The following is a 21,528-nucleotide window of genomic DNA, read 5'->3' as shown; positions in this document are numbered from 1 at the left end:
CAGAGTTGTCTGAGATTTTTTTTAATTGCTTATTATCATAAACTATTTCCACATAATCATTAGCAGATTGTACTTTTGCTTTCATGGAGGATGCTTTAATGCAACCTCCACTGCTTGGTGCTTTTTTTTTTCCTCCTCAAAAACAAAAATCAAGCCAGCTACAGTATTTATGTGGGGGTTAGGTGTTTTTTTTTTAGGTGGCAGTTGTTTAAAAAAAATAAGATCATGGGTAGCTGCTTACAATCTAATGCCATAGCTATCTTAGAGCATGCATCTAATTACAGTGCAATCAGTGAAATTATGCGGTTGATAGCTAGCACTGCCAGTCGTTACATAATATGAGGATGCTTCCCATTCCAGGGTAATAACCATAGACTGGAATAAATATGAGTCTGTTCTGTTGTCCATCAGAGGCAGTGAGAGATTTGTCCTTTGACTTCGCTGTGGTTTGGACTGCACTACGCTCTGGTGACTGGCTGAAGTTAGAGTTATTAGCAAACAGTAAGCCACCTTTGGTCTAAACTGTGTCTAACAGCAACATTCTGGAGACAAAACCGTGAATAAAAATTGCTTAACTTTGGTTTTTAATGCTAGGGAAGCTGCACTGGTCATACTTTTTGTGGGCATATGGACAAAAAGTGAATATGCAGCTCTGTAACAGCCATTGAATGCTGTGCAATGGTGGGATGCTGACCTCCTGACATCATCCACTTTCTGAAATAGGACCTGGATCAAAGCCCTTAAATGTAATGACTGCATAACATAGAGGAAGGTTAGCTGACTGGACCTGAGCTTTGCATTTTTTACTCACCTCTTGTTCCCAGTTTAAGATGCCAGTGGCCAAACCATTTCTGTGGAGGAGTGGGGAAGACTATATAGAAACCAAGCTATGTCAGTTCTCCTCTCTTCCCCCACAGGCTGCCTGGCTGATGATGACAGTAACAATATCTAATGTTGACCCACTTGCTTCCAAATTTTGTATAAATGGAAAGTCCTGGGGCTGGAAAGAGGCTAGAAATAAAAGGTGTTCTCCCTTGCAGTGTTCTTTGTTTTTTAATAACTGCAGCACATTTTGAAGCAAGGGAACACTTCTTTAGAGCTCCAGCATCTGAGGAGAGAGCAGCACCAGTGACATGAACGTGAACCACATCTTTGGGGAAAAGTCTCTCCTTGCCTCTCAGTGGACTTTCTCTCCTCTAATGCTCAGTCCATTACTCCCATGCTAGTGTACATGGAACGAAACTTCTATTAATTAGCTAAAAGTGCCATTCAGTACTCAGTCCTTGGAGAGCTGAAATCAGAATCTTGCTGTCCCTGCTTCCCTCTCATGCTCAGTGACAGAAATGCTGTTTACTACCAAGAAAAGGCTTTTATTTTTATGTGGACATTAGCACCATGTCCTCTCCTTATTATAGCCAAGGTTCCTGTTCCTCCTTGTGATCTGTCACTGTGATAGAGGACCAACCCCTGCCCTCCCTCCCCTTCCCTCCTACACATATATTTTTTTCTCTTCCAAAATCAGTTTTTTTTCATGTTTTCAGACTCCAAAATTTACCTATGGAAACACTTGAGCTGAGCTTTTAGTGATCTCAAAGAAGACTCCCATAGCCAAACAAGAGGGGGCTTCAAGTTCCTGAAATCATTTGGGTCTTAAACAGTTTCTTTAAATAGATGTGGTCCATCCATAGTGCCAGGCCCACTTAGGAAGTTGGAATGTTCTTGGCCTGGTCTGAGATTCCCCTGCTCTCCCAACCTACTCTGGGCCCAGCTAGACTACTTTGAACTCAGTGGGAGTTGTGTCACTAGTTTCACTGGGGTTGGAAGCAGTGCCTTTAGGCCTTGGTTTGATCCTACAAAGACCAGGTGCCATACAGCTTTGCAGCATATGCTAATCTGGATGTCTTGGTCAACAGAGCAAAATTCTGTTACTGTCAACACAGCTTTGGTTTGTGCTCATTTTTGACTGCACAACATGCTGCCCTCATATCATAAACAGCTGCACAGCCTGCCTATGGCTGAATGATGGTTGTTGGGTATTTATTTAAGAAGCTGTCTGTGAAGCTGGCAGCCAGGTAATATGCTTCCCTATAATACCATTGCTCAACTATATAAAGCTCTGGATGGAGGTGATCCTTTTAGTTTGACTGACTAGAGTCACAGCCTTTCTCAGTAGAGAGAACAGGTAGATTTTTGTTCTTCTGGCTTTTTTCCCTTTGCAGCTAGATTATATGCTCCAGATGTTGTGCATGTTTGAAAAGCTTGCATTCTTTTTTATGCTGTCTAAATTCAAACATTGTGTAACTCCAAAGGAGTTGAAGGAAGTTACACCAGGGCTGAACATGACCTGTTGCATCCAAATGCTCAAACTCAGTGAAGACACCCGCCGCTCTGTGTTACTATTTTTGAGCCAGGGTGTGTCTTGATGTGACACTCCCTCACCTAGCATCCAATCCTGATCAATTTGTTCCTCCCAGTGTGGTTCTCTGTCTGAGTCTGGGGTTCAGGCTAAGCCCTGTGAAAGACCAGGAAGAATAAGAAAAGTAAAATGTGTGAAATTGATGCCTTAATTGTCTTACTGCCCTAGCCAAACAGCTGTTAGTTAGCCACAAGCATGGTGTGTCCTTTTCACGTTCCCAGGCTCCTCACATCTTGGAGAGTCTGATATCATAGGTGACCATGTTGAAATTGTCCCAAGCGAAGAGTTTCCTCTCTGTGGGGTTGTAGTCAACCATGCTACTGTACTTGTAGCGGTTCTCAAAGTGTATTTTCAGCAGCTTACGGGTGCTTGTGGCTGTGTTGTAGGCAAAGTGGATCATGGCATCAGGGGATGAATAGCTACTGATGGTGTATAAGGTGCCACAGATCATAAAAGAATTGGCCACTGACTGCTTGCGTATGTTGGTCTCCCAGGTCTGCCTGATCTCTAGAGTCTCTGGGTCTAACGTGGAAAGGACAATGGCCCCTTTGGCCTTCTGTGTGCTGTAGATTGCCCACAGCCCCATCTCATCAACAGCCAGGTCAATATCAGTGTACCCGCCCCAAGAATAGGGGAACTGCCCATGGTAGCCTGCATTGGTGAGGTCCTTCTGGACAGTGATGGTTTCTTTCCTCAAGTCATACTTGGCCAAGATTCTGGACTTGCGCCTCTGGAAATACAGGGACCCCCTGTATATGACGGCGCCAGTGCTTTCCATGGACCTTGGCAGGATATGCACCTTTGAGGGGTAACCCTGAATGAACTGATCAGTGCTGTCATATTCAAAAACCTGGCGGATGTCTGTACCAACCGTGTCGATTCTCCAAGTCGTCTCGCGGGTGTATGGGGAAGCAGGTTCTGGATCCTTCATCCACACACCATATTTGCCGGCAATTGTTTCTGCTTTGCGGAGGGTGACGGGCTCCCCCACCCAGACCAGTTCTCCACATCCTGCTCCAGGAAAAAAAGAAGAACAGGGGAAAAGAACCCCTCTGTTATTTGGCTTTGTCATTCATGTCCAGTTTTCAGCAAAAGGCTAAAATTCCTGAAAGTTGCAATTTATCTACTTTAAACCAGAAGCAATCATTAGGAAAGATCTTTATTAATTTTCATTTAAGCATTTTTTCCCCTTTAGGCTAGAGAATGGGGCTTAGAATGAATGAAGCCCAAATTAAGCAACAGCGGCATGTTAGCACACCAGCATTACCTAGGCTATGCAACTGATCCATGCAGGCTGCCTGAAGAAAGAGGAAAAGTAAGCAAAGGAGCAGAAATAATTTGTCTTTGAGAAAAGAAGGGAAGAAGAGACTTAATATTTTTTGGAAGGAAATTTTATAAACAGCACAAACTTTCCTGATCTACTGACTGCTCAACGGCTGTCACAAAGTTAAGATGAAAAAAGGAGATGAACATCTTGGTGTCTCAATGTAGGGGGATGGATGGACTTATTTAACGCTCTGTGTGTCTGGTCACTGTTGGCAGTTGAAGTGATGCCCTTCTCAGGATTGCTTGGGGTTGAATTGGGAACAGGATAGATCATGGCTGGAGAGAAAAGGAGGCAAAGCAAGAAACTCTCTAAAGACAGTCAGCAGATAAAGAAGAGAAGCATGGAGGTTTATGCTCAGGATGGGATCCCTGTGTGGTCCCAGGACAGGAGGAGGCAACAATATTAGGAGAGAGCGAATGGAAGAAAAGTATCTGGAGAAGGACAAGGCCTAGCTATGTGAACCAAGAAAGAGAAAAAAGGAGTAAGTGCAGTTATTGTACCAGTGCCTGTGTCCTCCGCACCCAGACGGCTGTGAGAGGAGTGCTCCTGAAAGAGGCTGGAAGCTGAAACCTCCGTCATTTCAGATTTCAATTCCTGGTAGTCTGGACTCTCCATATCCCACCTAGAAACTGCAGAGGGGATTGAAATAAACACAGTGAGGTCAACTAAATCAATAGAATGAGTCCACCAGCTGGAGGAGCACAGAAGGGATGTGCATGTTTCTGTCCATGGCAGGGCACACTCATACACATGGCACACAGACAGCTGCACACAGTCCCTGGCATGAGCATTAGAGCACTCACCCTGCCATTAAATCAGCTTTTCTTGTGCACTTGTGATAATTCAACTCATTGCCACCTTGGCTTCTGCTCTTGGGCAGTGCTTACTTTGACTAAAACATTACACAAGGCCATGTCCTCATTAGCCTTGAAAGATGTTTGGGAGGCCGGTGTGAGTGTGGTACAGACATGATATACTCTGTCCCCTTCAATGCATATAAGGCTCACCTCAACCAGTCCTACCTATGCCTTGCTGGCCATAACCAGGCCCTCCCCCCCCCCACATCAAGCTATTGAGCCTTGCCCATTCTTGAACGGTTGGGCAGGTTCTGAACTTAGGGTTTCTTAATCCTGCACATCTCAGAATCATGGCACTGGAACAGACATATGAATGAGCATGCCCAAAACAGGGTGCCTGAGAGCAGCACCAAACACACATGCTCACGTACACTTGAAGATGGATATGTTGCCTCATGTCCAAGATTTGCCAAGCCCAGAGCAAGAGCAAACATGGGTAGGGCAAGCTTCACCCCGGCGCTCCTGGGTATGGCATGGAGGCTACGTAGATAAGTCTTCACTGTGGGTGGGTGTCACACCATGCCTGGCCTTGTGTTAGCAATTTTCCTCTTGAACATGAGATAAAAAAGCCACTTGGCTCAACTTTGAAAAGCAAATGCTTGCTCACTGTAATCCCTGTTGTGCTGCAGAAGTCTCTACCTCCAGGGGTGGAGCCCTCCCTACCTCTGATGATTTTATGTCAATGAAATCTAGATGTTGTATCAACTAAATATACCTGCTGGATACTATATATGGGCTGCAGGATTCTATCCCTTCTATTTCTGTTTGCTGGTAATGAATGAGCTTGCAGTGGTTTAAAAAAGGACTGACCACATAGACTTTAGGGCTGTGTGAAACCAACTGTGAGGCCTCCACAAACCATTCAGAGCTTCCCAGATTGCTGCTGTGTGTCAGCAACAAGCATTCCTGAGTGCTCTGCTTGTGGGGAGGGTCTTCCCTTCCTTTGCAAAAGACTCCATAGGGGCTGTGTCAAAGCTCATTAACAGCATAAATACGGTGTGCCACACAACACCATCAGTGTTTTCAGTTGCTCTCTAATTCCTTCCGCGCAGCTGGGCTCTCCATTCTTCAGACAAGGCAATGTATTCACATTAACTAGCATCTTGCTGAGCAAATGGCTCCTGATAGACTGAAGGCAGGCGCAGCGAGGCAAGGCGGTAGGGAAAGGAAGAAGGCTATAACGCTCCAGTGCAGAGAGATTCATGACCTCCGTTTGCTTTTACCGGGTCACAGAGGAGCATTGGAGGTATGTTGCAACATCCTTTTTTCCTGGGGGTGGGGAAATGTTGTTGTAAGTATTAAGAGGCAATACAATGTATCTTTAATAGGGATAAAATCAGGCATCTCAACTTTGACAGACTCCCAGGCATTAAGTAGAAGATTCAGATTGACAGCTAAAGTAATTGGCCTGGTGATTTATTATGCACCATAAGCTGTTCTAATTGAGCCATGCTGAAAATTCAGAGAGCAGAGAAATCTTTGATTAGCCACCAGAGGCTACTAGGATGCACTGCTCAGTCCTCTGTACCACCCATCACACTGAAGCCTGCTCAGAGTACTCTGAGATTTAAAACTGAGCTACAGCCAGCTGTGATTTCTGCAGATCTGCTAGAGGGCCTGTCCCAGCAAAAAGCAGCAGGGGCATTTGCATTCCATCTGCCTTCCCAGACAAGTGTACTTGGAAACTATCCTTTAAGAGGATGCAGGAGAAGACCTTAATTCAACTCCCATTGAATTCATTAGTAATGTTTCCTACTGGAGCAAAGTTAGGGCAATGCATTGGGCTTTTCAAATCCCACCCATAATTCAGTTGTCTGTACAGTGCTTTGGGGATGAAAGCAGCTGTGCAGTATAAATGCAAAATGCCATAATTATTTTAAAGAGAACAGTGAGTTTCATAGTTCCCTATGTAATGTCAGTATTTTATTAATTCTTCATGGGCAGCTTTGGCTTCCCTTGAAGACAAAACCATAAACACGTAAAAGCATACAATTTGTTTGCAGCCCATTCCCCTCCTCTATGTCCGAGTTTGCTTCAGGGCTAGGGAAGTTCCCCACTTGCATGTTGGAAGTGACAACAAGCAGCCAATTCTGGTAGCTGGTATGCAGAAAGGATATTAGCAGAATTGCTCTCAGAAAAATCAACCTACATCTGCTTTTCCAGTAGATGAACACTGGTAGGGATATATTTGCCTTGTAGCTTTAAAAGAAATCAGCCCACAGCAAGTGACATGCAATGGGTTGGATTTCTGATTCTCCCACCTATATGACTCCCAGTTTATCAAAATACATAAACATGTGCTTAACTTTAAGCATGTGAGTAATTCATTGATGTCAGTAAGACAATCCTTGAGTTTAAAGTTAGCCATATGCTTAACTGCCTTTTTGACTCATGGATCTGGAGAGTAATTTTACACAAGGTACCTGAGATGGATCTGAGTGCCAGTGCTGGACATCACAAAAAGAGTGTGTATAAAAAAGGTACGCTAAATACAGAGCACTTCTGCGTGTGGTAATAAGTGTGGTTGGGTGAAATGTGGCCTTAGGGAAGACACCAAACCAAAAGCTGTTTTCAGGGGCAAGCTCAGCTATATATTGGGGCACACTTCCCTACCTCAAACCCCTTTGGTCAATGGAAAGGAACTCAAAGCTGCTTGTGGGGAACCACCCACAATTCAGTCTGAAAAATGGCAGTGGCTATGTGGTGGTGGCTATGTGGTTGGGGGGGGATGGCATCTTTGCAGGTTGTTTCTAGGGCTGTAGATCACTTCAGTTGAGCCTGAGCTATTTTTGCACAGGAAAAAAATGACTGTCTTCCTTGAAGGAGGAAGCTGTAGGTGTAGTAAGGCAGTAGTCCTAACAGACCCTACTGAGCAGTTTGGTCCTGAACGGAAACACTGCCCAGACCAAAGGTGCAGCACCCCTCCCGTGTCCACACAGGCTGTGTCTAGGTGATTTCAGGAACATATCCCTCTTCCCTTGCAGGGAAATGTAAAGCCATCCTCACATGACTTCAGGGACAAGTGGCTGTAAATACCATAACCCAAATTGCCACAGTGTGCCTCTGTGTCTCCTCAGTAGTTGGATCAATAGCAGTTTGTGGGTCTATCATTAACTCTACAAGCTGGCAGGGTTGAGCCTTCAGCACAGGCAGTAGAGGGTTGGGCTATTAAATCCCAGTGTCCCAGGTTCAGGCCCCACAGGGAGAGGGAAATCATATTATATTAGCAATACCTATCCTATCTGCACATAAGATTCAGCCTATATATTGGTGTAGCAGTATACTGAAGTGTAGCCCCAGAGTAGGTGCATGAGCAGCTGCAAATGGAGCTGGGAGCCCAGCAAGATCAAGCTTGTTCTGATGATAAGCATATTTGGATTTCCGATTATGCAGCTTCGTTAAGGTAAGGGCAATGTGGAAAGTTCCCATGCACCTTGGAGCGACCCATTAGGGCCCTTTATAAAGGAAGATACAGATAAACAGCCCAAGCTTAAGGAATTATTAGGCTCATAGTTCTCAAAGGAAACAGAGAGGGCTAGGCAGGAAACAGTAAGGATTGCTGGGGAAAGGGGGTAAGGCAACATGACTACTACTACTCACTGGTTGTGGTCCATGTGGGTACAAATGATGCATCCAAGGGCAAGCTGGATAACATCATGGAGGACTACAAGGCCCTGGGACACCAACTGAAGAGGATGGGAGCTCAGGTGGTATTTTCCTCCATTCTCCCGGTAAGTGGACAGGGCAGGCGTCATGAGGCCTGCATTGATGTGGTTAACTGGCGGCTTCAGAGCTGGTGCCACGAGGCAGGCTTTGGGTTTTTTGATAACGACCCATGTTTTTGTAAGGAGGGCATGCTGGGGTGGGATGGGCTTCACCACTCCCCTAAGGGCAGACATATCTTTTCCTCTAGGTTGGCTGATCTCATACGACAGGCTTTAAACTAGCTTTGCCGGGGGAAGGGGCCACTTCGAGTGGAGAGGATGCTTCACCAGCATGCAGGGTGACAAGAGGAAGGGAAGCACAGGTAAGCAACAACCTCCGGGGAGCAGGGGGCCACAACTGTCCTGGGAGTGGGAGGAAGGCACGAGCACCCTCAGGAGGCCTCAGGTGCCTCTACACTAATGCTCGTAGTATGGGGTGTAAGCAGGAGGAACTGTGCCTCCTGATTGCAAGTAAGAACCCAGACTTAGTAGGGCTCACAGAAACCTGGTGGGACCCTACCTATGACTGGGCAGTGGGCATTTGGGGGTACACCCTATATAGAAGAGACAGGACAGAGAGGAAAGGTAGGGGGGTTGCACTCTATGTCAAAGAGCACCTCACATCATCAAGGATTAGCTTCGGGTTAGAGGAGGGTTGGGTAGAGACACTAGGGGTCAAACTACAAGGGGGGCATGGCGAAAGGGACCTTACGGTGGGTGTCTACTACAGACCACCCAACCAGGGGGAAGAGCTGGACCAGGACTTCTCCAGTAAGCTTATGGAGGCGGTTAGGTCAAGGGATGTTATTGTTGTGGGTGACCTAAACTACCCAGACATTTGCTGGGAGGAGCAGACAGTCAGGTCTGACTGCTCGCATAGGTCCCTGGCTGTATTACAGGACCTTCACCTTATCCAGAAAATGCACAGCCCCACTAGGGGTAATGCCTTGCTGGACCTGGTCCTGGCCACGGGGGTTGACCTGGTGAGGGGACTGCAGGTCCTTGACCACCTAGGCAATAGCAATCATCACCTGCTGGATTTCACTATCCAACGCAGGGCATCTAGGGCTCACACCAAGGCTAAAGCCCTTGACTTCAGAAGGGCCAACTTCAATGAGTTTAGAAGACTAGTGGGGGAGGCACTGAGGGCCCAGAAGGTAGAGGAGATGGGAGCCCACGAGGGATGGTCGTACCTTAAGGTGACGATCCTCCAGGCCCAAAGGATAACAGTCCCTGAGAGAAGCAAGGGGGGGTAAGAGTGCTCAGAAACCTCCATGGCTCAGCAAGGGCATTCAGCAATGCCTGAGGACTAAAAGGGAGGTGTACAACCAGTGGAAGGGAGGAGCTATCACCAAGGAGGAGTACTCCTCGGCCCGGGAGCGTAGGAGAGCTATTAGGAAGGCCAAGGCAGAGATGGAACTCAGGCTAGCATCCAGGATTAAGGACAACAAAAAGTCCTTTGTCAAGTACATTGGGAGCAAGAAGAGGGCTCCAGGCAATGCAGGGCCCCTGCAAGACGCAAGCGGTAATCTTGTGGCACAAGAAAGCTGATATTTTTAACAGTTTCTTTGCCTCTATTTTCTTGAACAGGGACCGGGATATCCCACCTACCAGAGGTAGGGACAATCTCGGGGATAGCTCTGTCAGGCCTTCGGTCAGCGCAGATGTAGTTTGGGATCTTCTGGAAGGGCCAGACATTTTTAAATCTGCAGGTCCAGATGCCCTCCACCCAAGGGTGTTGAGGGAGCTGGCAGAGGTCATCGCGGAGCCTTTGGCCCGGCTGTATGAGCATTCGTGGTCACCTGGCCAGGTGCCGGGGGACTGGAAACTGTCTAATGTGGTCCCTATTTTTAAGAAGGGGAGGAAGGAGGACCCAAGTAATTATAGGCCTGTAAGCCTCACCTTGGTGCTCAGGAAGATCTTGAAGAAAATTATCAATCTATGGGGGGCCTGCAAGGGAGATCATGCTCAGGGGCAATCAGCATGGGTTCATCAGAGGCAGGTCCTGCCTGACCAACCTGATTGCCTTTTATGACCAAGTAACTAATCCTTGGATGATGGTGTCGCTGTGGACATAGTCTTTCTAGAATTTAAGAAGGCCTTTGACACTGTCTCTCACCCCATCCTCATCAATAAATTAAGCGACTGTGGCATTGATGCCTGCACAATTGGATGGGTAAAAAATTGGTTGATGGGGCACACCCAGAGAGTAGTGGTGGATGGGTTGTACTCAACCTGGCGGGATGTGAGCAATGGGGTACCCCAGGGCTCAGTCCTCGGGCCCGCACTATTTAACATCTTCATCAGCGAGTTGGACAAGGGGGTGCAAAGCACGCTGTCCAAGTTTGCTGATGACACTAAGATGTGGGGCGAGCTGGACACACTTGAAGGGAGAGAGAGGCTGCAACTAGATTTAGACAGACTACAAAAGTGGGCAGACGAGAATAGGATGGGGTTCAACGTAGATAAATGCAGGGTGCTGCACCTTGGGAGAAGGAATCCACAGCATACAGACAGGCTGGGGAGTTCCCCTCTTGAAAGCACAGAGGTGGAAAGGGATCTCGGAGTCATTATTGACTCCAAGATGAACATGAGCCGCCAATGCCAGACCGCAGCCAACAAGGCCAGCCACACCTTGTCATGCATCCAAAGGTGCATCTCAAGCCGGGCCAGAGAGGTGATACTCCCCCTCTATTCGACTTTTGTCAGGCCGCAGTTGGAGTACTGCGTCCAGTACTGGGCACCGCTCTTCAAAAGGGATGTGGCCAGCCTGGAGAGGGTTCGGAGGAGGGCCACCCACTTGGTGAGAGGGCAGCAGGACAGGCCCTATGAGGAGAGACTGAGGGACCTGAACCTGTTCAGCCTCAGCAAGAGGAGGCTGAGGGGGGACCTGGTGGCTGCCTACAAGCTCATCAGGGGGGATGAACAGCAAATAGGTAGAGCCCTTTTCTCCCCAGCACCACCTGGGGTGACAAGGAACAATGGTCATAAGCTGATGGAGCATAGGTTTAGGTTAGAGATCAGAAGGCAATATTTTACAGTTAGGGTGGCCAAAATCTGGAACCAGCTTCCCAGGGAAGTGGTCCTTGCCCCTACCTTGGGCAAATTCAAAAGGAGGTTGTACGATCACCTGTCTGGGGTCTTGTGAACCCAGCATTCATTCCTGCCTGTGGCAGGGGGTCAGGCTAGATGATCTGTTCAGGTCCCTCCTGACCCTAGCTACTATGAAACTATGAAACATAGAAGCTTCTTTATGCTCAGCAGAAGGGTAACTGCTGGCTGGGAGGGATGGGCAGAGGGGTGAGAAAAGGAGAAGGAGGTGATGATGTGGCATCTCCTGGATGGGTTTTGTTTCGAAGAAGCCTGAGAAAGGGGGCCCAGAAAGGAGGGCACTGCAAAGGAGTGCTGTAGAGTGCAAGCAAGGAGAACAGCCTAAGATTCATAGATTATAAAGGGCTGGAAGGGACCTTGCAAGATTTCATAGATTTCATAGACATTCAGGCTGGAAGGGACCCCAGAGGATCATCAAGTCCAACACCCTGCCTGGGGGCAGGAAGTCAGCAGGGTTCATAGGATCCCAGCAAGATAAACATCCAAATGTCTCATGAAGGCACTCAATGTGGGTGCTTGAACCACCTCTGGCAGCAGTCTATTCCAAACCTTGGGGGCTCGGACAGTAAAGAAGTTTTTCCTTATGTCCAGCCTGAAACAGTCACAGAGGAATTTGTGACCACTCAATCTTGTCATCCCTTGGGGTGCTCTGGTGAACAATCATTCCCCCAGATCCTGGTGACCACCCCTAATAAACTTACAGGTGGCCACCAAATCACCCTGAGCCTGTGCTCTTCCAGGCTGAAGAGTCCCATAGCTCTCAGCCTGTCATCGTAAGGTCTGTTTTCCTGACCTCTGATCATGCGCGTGGCTCTCCTCTGGACTCTCTCAAGCTTCTCCACATCCTTTCTGAATTGTGGGGCCCAAAACTGGACGCAGTACTCCAGCTGTGGCCTCACCAAGGCCGAGTACAAGGGGAGAATGACATCCTGGGATGTGCTTGAGAAACATCTATGGATGCAAGCCAGTGTTTTGCTCACTTTACTAGCCGCAGCATCGCATTGAAGGCTCATGTTCATCTTGTGGTCAATCGTGACCCCCAAGTCCCTTTCATCTGTAGTGCTAGCCAGCGTAGCACTGCCGAGTCTGTAAGGAAGCTGCAGGTTTTTCTTCCCAAAGTGGAGAACCTTGCATTTTTCGGTGTTAAACACCATCAGGCTCTCATCCGCCCATTTCCTGAGCCTGTCAAGGTCAGCTTGGATCGCCCTCCTGTCCTCAGGTGTGGATGCTTTACCCCAGAGTTTGGTGTTGTCGGCGAACTTGGCCAGCCCGCTTCTGACACCAATGTCCACATCATTGATGAAGAAGTTAAAAAGTAAGGGGCCTAGGACAGAGCCCTGAGGGACCCCCACTGGTCACAGGGCACCACAACGATTGACTTCTGTCAACCACCACCCTCATCGGGTCCAGCCCCCCTACACTAGGCAGGAAAGACAACGGGGGTCAAGTGACCCCAGCGAGGTGACCGTCCAGTCTCCTTTTGAAGGTTTCCAGGGTAGATGATTATACCACCTCTGGAGGGAGCTTATTCCACAGTCTGTACACCCTATAGAGAAGGGGTGTGAGTTTGGGGTCTGGTATGGGTATCTGCAACATGGTGGTTTTCAGAGGCCCTGCACCTTCAGCAAACAGTACTATGGGGAAAGCTATGGGAGACCCTGGGGAAAGAATCAATGTGACCTTTATCGATGGTAGATGGACTGACTAGCTCGGAGAGGGCAGAGAGCTGTCCTTTTGTCTTGTGTTTTGGCTGCTGTTAAGTCACATGACTGAGGACAGCATCTGTGTGGATGGAAGCTCGTTCAGCAAGGTTGTTTCAGAGTATAGCTGTCAGCTTCTTCACGCTCGACTGGATTGACAGAGGTTGATTAAAACACACTCAGTAGAGGGAAATCTGTTGTCTAGACATTCCCTGTGGGGTCCCAATCCTGCCACCAGTGTGCTGCACACAACTTGCTCCACTGTCCAGAACAAACATGCTGAACCCTTAGTGGTTTGGTCTGTCATGGTCCAGGGTCATGTCCAGATTTTGGGTGTCCTCTTTTTTTCTGACGCTTGTGAAGTACTAGGATTCATGGTTTGAGTCTGCCTCTTAAGACGAACACTTTGAAACTAAGTGCGTGGGGGAGACTGGCTGGGGGGCAGTGAGGTGCTGGAGTGTCAGGAGAAGATGCATTAATCTGGTATTGGGACAGCAAGGTCATCTTTGTTGCTGGATAATTCCTGCTCTGAACTTGGAAAGAGGGGTCCATCTACTGAGGATTTAGGGTTTCTCTTGGGAAGGACAGTCTGAAAATGTTCTGGTTTGACAGATCCTGACTTAGGATACTGTGTGCTCTGCCTCCACAGAAGTAAGGAGAAACAAATACAGCCATCAGGAAATGCACAGAAAGAAGTAAGTGAACCCAGCTATTTGCTGCAGAAGAAAGTGCACCCTTTAGGGTCCCTGCATGCGACCCTCTCTCTGACATCTCAGGAATCCTGCTAATGAAAAAGCAGCCCTGCACTTCCCCAGCTTGGCATGCACCCTCAGACAGGCACTCTCTTTGTTAATTCCCAGCGGACATCAGGAAAGACTGGAAAGCTGTGCAGGCCAGGAACACAGACCTGCCAGGCTTCCTTGGTGTGGCGGTGAATGCTTCTCTGCTCCAGTAAGTGTTGCAGGTTCCCCCAGAAAGGTAGTCAAATTCACCTTTGGGCTCATTTTTCTCCCCCTTTGCCTCCAAACTGTAAATACAACTCTAGAAGGTACAGGGAACAGTCTTATTGATTAGCTGTGTGCCCAGAGAGGTAAGAGGGAAGGGGAGAAGGCCAAGAAATGTCTGGAAGAAGATCTGGCTGACAGAGGCAGCTCTGAAGTGAGCCCTGCTGTCAGACATGGCTTGGCCAGGGGTCCTGGCAGTGGGACTGGAGTCTCTAAAAGAGCTCCTGCCATTGCCAAGTTGAGGGATCAGTGACTGCCATGGGACATGTCTGCACAGGACTGCCATGAGGATGGACAGGGAAGGGGAAGAGTTTTCCACTGAAGCGCTGAGTGCACCACAACCTTACACCAGCAAGGAACCTGGTCCACTCTATTTTCAGAGGCACAGTGAAAAGAACAAATTCCTCTGTCTGGTGGACCATCTTTAATACGGTTAAGAAAAAAAAAGTAGACACCAAACAAGGTCCCCAGAAGAGATGGGGCCAGGGTCCCAAAGTATGCACTTAGTAATTCCACACCTGAATGGAGATACATAAGGAGATTCCCTGAAATCACTAGGCGTAGCAGATAGGAAAACCCTGATGTTCTCTCCTTTCAGTTCTATGACTGTTCAAACATGCTCTTTCACTGGACAGGATTTATATGGTTCCTGACAAATTTTCAGAAGCTTCATCTGTATTCCTCTGCTGTAGATTACAAGTTGCAGGAGGAGGAAGGATTTTTTTTTTACTAAGGTCTCTGTCATCAGATGCAGATTTGCCACAAGTAAAGCTTTTCACAGGAATTTCCAGGGTCCAGAATGAAATGCCAGGAGACACCTTGCCCTCCTCCACCTCTTCCTCATCAACACCCTGTTGGTTATTCGGGGGGAGGGGTACCTCTTGAACTTTCACCAAAAAAGTGTTTCTTTTCACACTGGAATAGAAACAAATGTCAAAAACTTCAGCCTTGCTTTCTAGTTAGCCCCTATATGAGGTGGTGTTAGCCACTGCCTCTCTGGGGTTGCCAGCAGTGGGTCTCTGAGAAACAGGACCGGTCGTACCCTGCTCACCTGAATCCAATGTGCTGCAAAACTGGCAGCTGTCCTGTGAGGCTGCCTCAAGCATCTGCCCCTGAGCCCTCAGTCTCCTATAGGTCTGAGTGAGCTCACAGTGTGAATCTGGAGCAGCCTCACAGGTAAACTTCTGGCTTGGGACTGGTTGAGTGGATTTGGATGGGTGGAGCAGGGTTAACTCCTTTCCCTCAAGAAAGCTGCCACTGAGTTGGCACCAATGTACCCTGGAGTGCCTTTGTCAGGAAGGGTCCTAAGTACCAGTTCTTCCTGCAGTCCCTCAGCTGAGACTCAAACATAACTTGTGCCTATGCATGACCTGAGTCCATAAAGAGACTGGACTTGCTATGAGAGGGTCCAGCTCCTTGCACAGAGGGGCTGCCAAGTCATCAAAATAGCCCCTTGGGGGATCTCCCAATCCTTGGACAGGTTAAGCAAATGCAGAGCAGTGTAGCTGGCTTCGTGCCTTCTTACCACTGACCCTTACTACAAGAGGTGCGTCTGGGGCTTCCCTAGACCCCAGACAATCTCATGAGGCACAGCCCCCAGGAGACTTGTCACAGATGGGAAGGAAGTAAAGGGACTGGTCCAACCTGTGCTGCAGTCAGCACTGTCCCTGCCATGGGGCTGGTAGGTTGCACTCACAGGCTCAAGTACAGGTCAAAGATAACCGGGGGCTAAATGCTGCTAAAAAGCTCTGCTCCTTCTTGCAAAAAGTTCCTAGACCATGGCTTCCATGGAAAGCCAGGCTCTGTCGAGACATTATCACTGGGGTCTGTTCCAAAGCTCCTTCTCCCACAAGGGCTGTGACATACTTGCTTCTAGCTCTAGCAACCCCCTGCTTCCCAGACTGCACAGCAGGGGTGTATATTGTGTTACTCATGGGCTGGTGGAAGAGAAAGGGATAGAAACTGGGGGCAGTTTCCTGAAGAAGAATACCTTATAGAGTAGCATATGTACCATGTACTGCATCTGAGGTAGAGACAGACACCTTGACAGCAGAAGGAATGTCCAAGGAAGCAGCTTGCATCTGGTTTCTGCTGAAAACAGCTTTTCAGGGCAGCCAAGGGACAGCGTGTTTGTTGTAACTGTTCCCACTCAGGACAACCATGGGGGCTGAGCTTTGAATATAAATTTCCTTGAAGCTTGTGGGCATAGTTCTGTAGCTAACTAGAGCTTGAACATGACTAAGAGGGATGATCTGACTTCATTGGTCTTTTGCTGTTTATTGCTACAGGAGCTCCTACAAGATCTAAAGTGGATCAAGACCCCTCATGCTAGTTGCTGTGTAGAAGGCAGAATAGATTTGCACCTGATATGTATCTAGTTTGGCTAGGTTATATATATATCTATATATATATATATAGATATATATATAGCATATAAGCTTTCATGGGCTGAAGTGAGCTTGTGCTCTCTCTATATAATATATAATTATATCTATATTATATATAATATATATAATATATATAGAGAGAGCACAAGCTCACTTCAGCCCACTTTGGTTAGTCTGTAAGGTGCAAATCTACCTCACTTTCTACTTGACTTCAGACTAACACAGCTAACAATGTCTGTCTAGTTACTGTGCACATCCATATATAAACACACACAAGGATATGGAAAGACTTTGCACCAATCTAGGTAGACAAAACACAAGAGGGAGGGAGAAATATTAGGTGACTTGCCCATGTCCACAGGGAAAGCTGTAGCAGAGCTGGGAATCAAAGTCAAGACTCCTAACACCAGTTTTATGCCTCAGCCTCAAAAAACCCATCTTTTTTCTGTTACAAACAACATGCTGTGGAGGAATGTCAGGCATTCAAGCAAAGGAGGGGAGTCCAGTACCACATCTGCAAGGAACAATGACACAGGAGTGAAGGAGAAGGCAAGACCTCATGGCAGATCAAAAGCAGCAACTACATGACCTGTTAATTTGCTGCATGACTCTGGGCAAGTTCGTGTTGTCCTAGTGCTCACGTAGCAGCAGGAGATAGCCTAGGTGTGAGACTGTCTGCCCAGGGGAGATTAATTTACACACATACACATACACACACACACTCACCCAGAGGCCTTACCTTTTTTGGACCTTTGCAGGGAATCTGGAACAGGTGTGTCGCTAACTTGGGGACACTGGTTGGCCCTCAGCTGAGCGATCTCCTGGCTGCTGTTCTCCAGCCTCCTTTCTAGCTCTTCCTTCTCTCGCTCCAGGTGCCTCTTCTCCTCCTCCAGGGAAGATTTGTTCCTCAGGAGGTCTCTATAGGCAGTCTCCATCCTGCTGGCTTGGGACTTTTGTTGGGTGGTCTCCATCCTCAGGCTGGCCAGCTGTCTCTGCAGTGACTCCACAGTGGAAGCAGAGGAGCCCTCCATAGCATGACTCTGGGTCACCAGGCTCTCCAGGAGACTGAGCCTTGCTTTGGCAGATTCCAGCTCTGAGCGCTGCATGTTGCTCTCCCTCTGCAGGTCCAGTATGGCTGGCATGGCCTGGTCAGACCCTGGACAGCTGGCCTCATGTGGGCTGGGGACCGTAAATGAGTAGGTACATCTACCGTGCCTGTCGTTGGCTCTCCGGAGGTGGACTGTGCTCCCCAGGGCACCCTGTAGCAGGCTCAAGGAGAGCAGCAGGCAAGCCACAAGCATCGCTCCTGCAGATGCTGTCCCTTTAAGCCCTGCAGCCGGGACCCCTTTGGTGTAGTGCCTCTAAAAGCAGAGCTGCCTGCTGATTGCTCCTGTGTGCGCACAACAGCGGAGTTTGCCGGATGTTTTATTTATACAGCTGGGAATTGGAGCAAGGGGTGGGGAGAGGGTCGGGCTGCCAGAGGGCTAAAATAACAGGAACCTTCCAGACCTCTGTTTTGGATTTCTTAAAGGAGCAGCCTCCCCCTTACACAGTGCTGGCTCCCTCCACCTTTCTTCCAGCTCAGGGCTGGACACTTCCATAACATTTCCTTTTAGATGTGAGCCAAGGGCTTTATGAAGGCCCAGCTTCTCCCCACTCTGAGGCAAGTGGAAATCAGGAGTTGCTCCATTGATGTCTGTGCATTTGCACTGATATCAAACGAGTGCAAGCAGGAAAAGAACCGAGCACTAAGGTGTTTTTATTTTCCCTAGTTTATAACCTGTGACGTGCAACAGCCCAAATATTCCCCATGGAAGGAATAGGAGAAACAGATCCCCCTTGTCTGAAACCCTGCCTCGGTAGCACGGTGCCTGCCAGGGACAAAGGAGAGTCTTATGGTTCAGACAGCAGACAAGGAAATGGGAGACCTGTTTAATGCCAGCAATTACCATTTGAGTTCAGTTCAGCCTCTGTGTCCTACAGACTTGTGTCTAAAACTCTGTTAAAGATGCCTAGGTTAGCAACATGTGTGGCTGGCATGTACATGTATATATACAAGTATGTGAGTGAATGGAGTAAAAGTAAAATCTCTGCTGATTTAACAAGACAGACAAAACATTCAAATTAAAACCCCCTTTGGAAGTTGTAGTGGGGAAAGGCCAACAAGGTGTATGTGCTGGTGCTGTTCTCCTTGCCTACCCTGGACAGCGTTCAGGTTTTGAGAGGTACACAGTGCACCTCAGAGGAGCTGAAGCAGCCTTTGCGGCCCCTCAGAGCCCTGCTACCTGAGCTGAGTGGACAAGGCAGGATTGCCCTTAGTCTGCATGCTGGGCAGACAGCAGCCATGATAGTAGGAGGGAAGGTGCCAAAGCAAGTGACTGGCCCTTTCTTGCTTCCCCCTGGCTCCTGCTGATTGCTGATTGCCGCCCCAACAGCAAGATGGTGTGCAGTCAGCACAGGGAGAATCCAGCAGCTGCTGTGTAAGAGCAGACTCCATGGAAATGACAGGAGGATATTCATCTTACCAACCTGACTCATCCAAGAGTGAGGCATGGAAATGAAGCCCCAACTTTTCCCTTTGCAATACTATTCACATTGTCTTAAGCAGTAACTCTGGCCACACTTTCATGCAATTAATGGTGCAATAAACCAGGTAATAAGTAAGAATAGGCATAATAATTTTGTGGTTGGTTTCCATTGTGCCTTAATTGAAGGTGTGGCTGGTGTGCTCCCAGCCTGAGGAAGAATAGTTACTTGATCCACAGCACCAGCCACAGGAGCAGACTGGAGCCTTGAAAGGTCCCCACGCACTCCCAAGGCTGGGAGCACTTGCTCACCTGACCAACACATCAAGTGTCTGGCTTGCTACTTGTCGTGCAGAGGACCCCAGGATCACAATCATGATCCCAGCTCCCCCTGCACCAGCAAGGAGGCACGGTTGGAATCCGATCCCTGATTCCACGATCGCACCTTCTGCCGTGCACATGTGGCATGGCAGGAGACACGATTGTTGGGATGAGGGATCAGATCCCATTTGGGGATCAGATCCCATTGTGCCTTTAACTAAATGTCTGTCAGCAGTCCAGGATGCTGGTTAGCAAACAAGATGGTGCTGGTAGCAAGGCCTTCATAAGGAGTCATGGTTCCAAGGCAGCCAGTCAGCATGACCGTCAAGGCCATGGTGCTAGGTATCAAAGGCAGGCATGTTAACTGACTCTCTTAAAAATCTTTTCACCCAGTCTAGACAGACCCCTTGATCCCTCCCCTCAGCTGGTCCCCTTTCTCCCTGATTGCGCCTCACCTCTGCTGCCTGACATCAAGCACTCTGTGCCAACAGACTACATTGCTGCAACACTGGAATATACCCTGTCTCTGTGTGGGGCCATTCCCTTGCTAGCAGCTGTACAGGTGTCTGCGCTCCACGTAGCTAGGCTCTGCACAATCCTTGACATGCTCCCTACTGGTTCCAGTTGGTAATTAAGCTTCCCAGCAAAGCAGCAGATGATCTGGGCTACTGGTTCCTGAAGTTATTCATCTTCTGGTAAAAAAACCAGGGGGGGGTCCCTAGAGCTCTGTGGACAGATTCCACCAAGGTACGTTCCCGTCCACTACAGCTTCCAGATGGAAGGTTGCAGTAAGGCACACCTCTGGGTAGGACACACATTTTCTAGGTTTGATGCTAGTCCCTGTTCCTGGGTTGCCAGGGGGTCTGCCTTTAGTACAGAAGGTTCAATGCATTTGCATTTTGAGAGCAAGGAAAATATCATTCTGAGAGCGCTGAGGCTTTCTATCCCCCCTGTCGTCTCACAAGTGTACAACCATTTAAGCAGAGATCTCAACCATCAGGGATGTTTATCTTTCTGCCACCCAAACAAGGGGCAGTTAAACATAGTTGTTCAAACTATAATCATTGCTGGAGTATTTTTTTCCTGTAAATTAAGTGTTGCTTTGTATTTCCATTTAAAATTTAGAAAGTTTAAGCTAGTATTAAATTCTGATGCATAATAATGAAGTGTCCCTTCCATTTGGGTGACATTGCATTGCTTGGCTCAGTGGTTGCTTATTGCTGTTCATATATTGGTAGCAGTTAAAGACTCTGACCTAGATCAGAGCCTTGTTGTGCTAGATGCTGTACATGCACCCTATGAGAGTGAGTCCCAGCCCCAAAGAGATTCCAGTCTAATCAGCCACAGAGTGGGGAGTAGGAAATTAAATGCAGAGAGAGGCAGTCTATTCAAGGGGTCAGTAGTAGGTCGGAGAAAAGTCTCAGTCTCCTGGCTTCCAGTTCAGTGCCTGCTCACTTGGGTCCCAATTCTTTTATGCGCTCTGTTAGATTTTGCAGGTATGGTCTCCGAACTGTTTTAGTTGTGGATTTACAACTGAAAACCAGCAAGGAGAATCTGTAAAACTAATTAAAACCAAAATTGAGAGTGGCTTGACTCTGAAACCTTCTGGAGGATTTTCTCTGTATGGCAGCTTAGCAGTGAATGGCAAAACTGGGAGTAAAAGAGACTTAATTGTCATAAACAAAATGAGATTTGAGTTGAAGTTGCTGTCAGGATTTCTAAAATATTGACCAAAGCTGAATCTCAGCTGGAAGAGACTGCTGAGGAGTTAACATATAGCCACCTATGTGTTTACTTTGGATTGGGAATCCAGAAATTTGGGTTCTAGTCCTAGTTTGCCTGTTAGGTGACTTGGGGCAAGACATACCTCTGTGCCAATTTCCTCAGCTGTTATTGCAGTGACTCTCCCCTGTATTTGAGATCTCTAGATAAAAGCACAATAGGTATTGTTGACACCTGTCTCAACTCTCTCCTCCTGTCTTTGGTCCCTCTACCCTTGTAGAGTTTCTTGTGCCAATCTGAACTGCACTGTGAGAATGCTGGTAAGAACAGAAATGGCAAAAGTTGAACAGGTTCCTTCAGCTGTGGAAATGAAGAAAGAAAGAACACAGAGGAGAGAACAGAGGGAACATGGGGCAATCAGCAAGGCTACAATATAGAAAATCTTTTTTTCTTC

At 47.9% G+C, this 21,528-nt stretch overlaps 1 protein-coding gene across 2 annotated transcripts; it reads right to left on the bottom strand.

The window, feature by feature from the left end:
• Positions 1 to 5: 5 nt before the first annotated feature.
• On the bottom strand, positions 6 to 17,926 carry MYOC (myocilin). 2 transcript variants are annotated; one of them, XM_014605216.3, is made up of 3 exons: positions 17,246 to 17,926; positions 4,244 to 4,372; positions 6 to 3,430 (listed from the first exon to the last, which is right to left on the bottom strand). In XM_014605216.3, the coding sequence occupies exons 1-3, from the start codon at positions 17,805 to 17,807 to the stop codon at positions 2,643 to 2,645; spliced, it is 1,479 nt and encodes a 492-aa protein (XP_014460702.1). In that variant the 5' UTR covers positions 17,808 to 17,926; the 3' UTR covers positions 6 to 2,642. The 2 variants fall into 2 exon arrangements, with proteins under 2 accessions (XP_014460702.1, XP_006274759.1); XM_006274697.3 differs by having other exon boundaries at positions 6 to 3,427; positions 17,246 to 17,925.
• Positions 17,927 to 21,528: the final 3,602 nt, after the last annotated feature.

Source organism: Alligator mississippiensis, chromosome 5 (assembly GCF_030867095.1).
Source record: "Alligator mississippiensis isolate rAllMis1 chromosome 5, rAllMis1, whole genome shotgun sequence".
In the NCBI taxonomy this organism is placed as follows: domain Eukaryota; kingdom Metazoa; phylum Chordata; order Crocodylia; family Alligatoridae; genus Alligator; species Alligator mississippiensis.
Note: the sequence above shows the minus strand (reverse complement) of the source record. Positions and strands in the feature narration are given on the sequence as shown.

Excerpts from the sequence above, each read along its gene's own strand:
- MYOC (XM_014605216.3), bottom strand. The coding sequence starts at position 17,807 with ATGCTTGTGGCTTGCCTGCTGCTCTCCTTGAGCCTGCTACAGGGTGCC. Across the intron at positions 4,373-17,245 it reads CCTGCAAAGGTCCAAAAAAG|TTTCTAGGTGGGATATGGAG; the intron begins GTAAGGCCTCTG and ends TCCCCTCTGCAG. Across the intron at positions 3,431-4,243 it reads TGCGGAGGACACAGGCACTG|CAGGATGTGGAGAACTGGTC; the intron begins GTACAATAACTG and ends TTTTTCCTGGAG.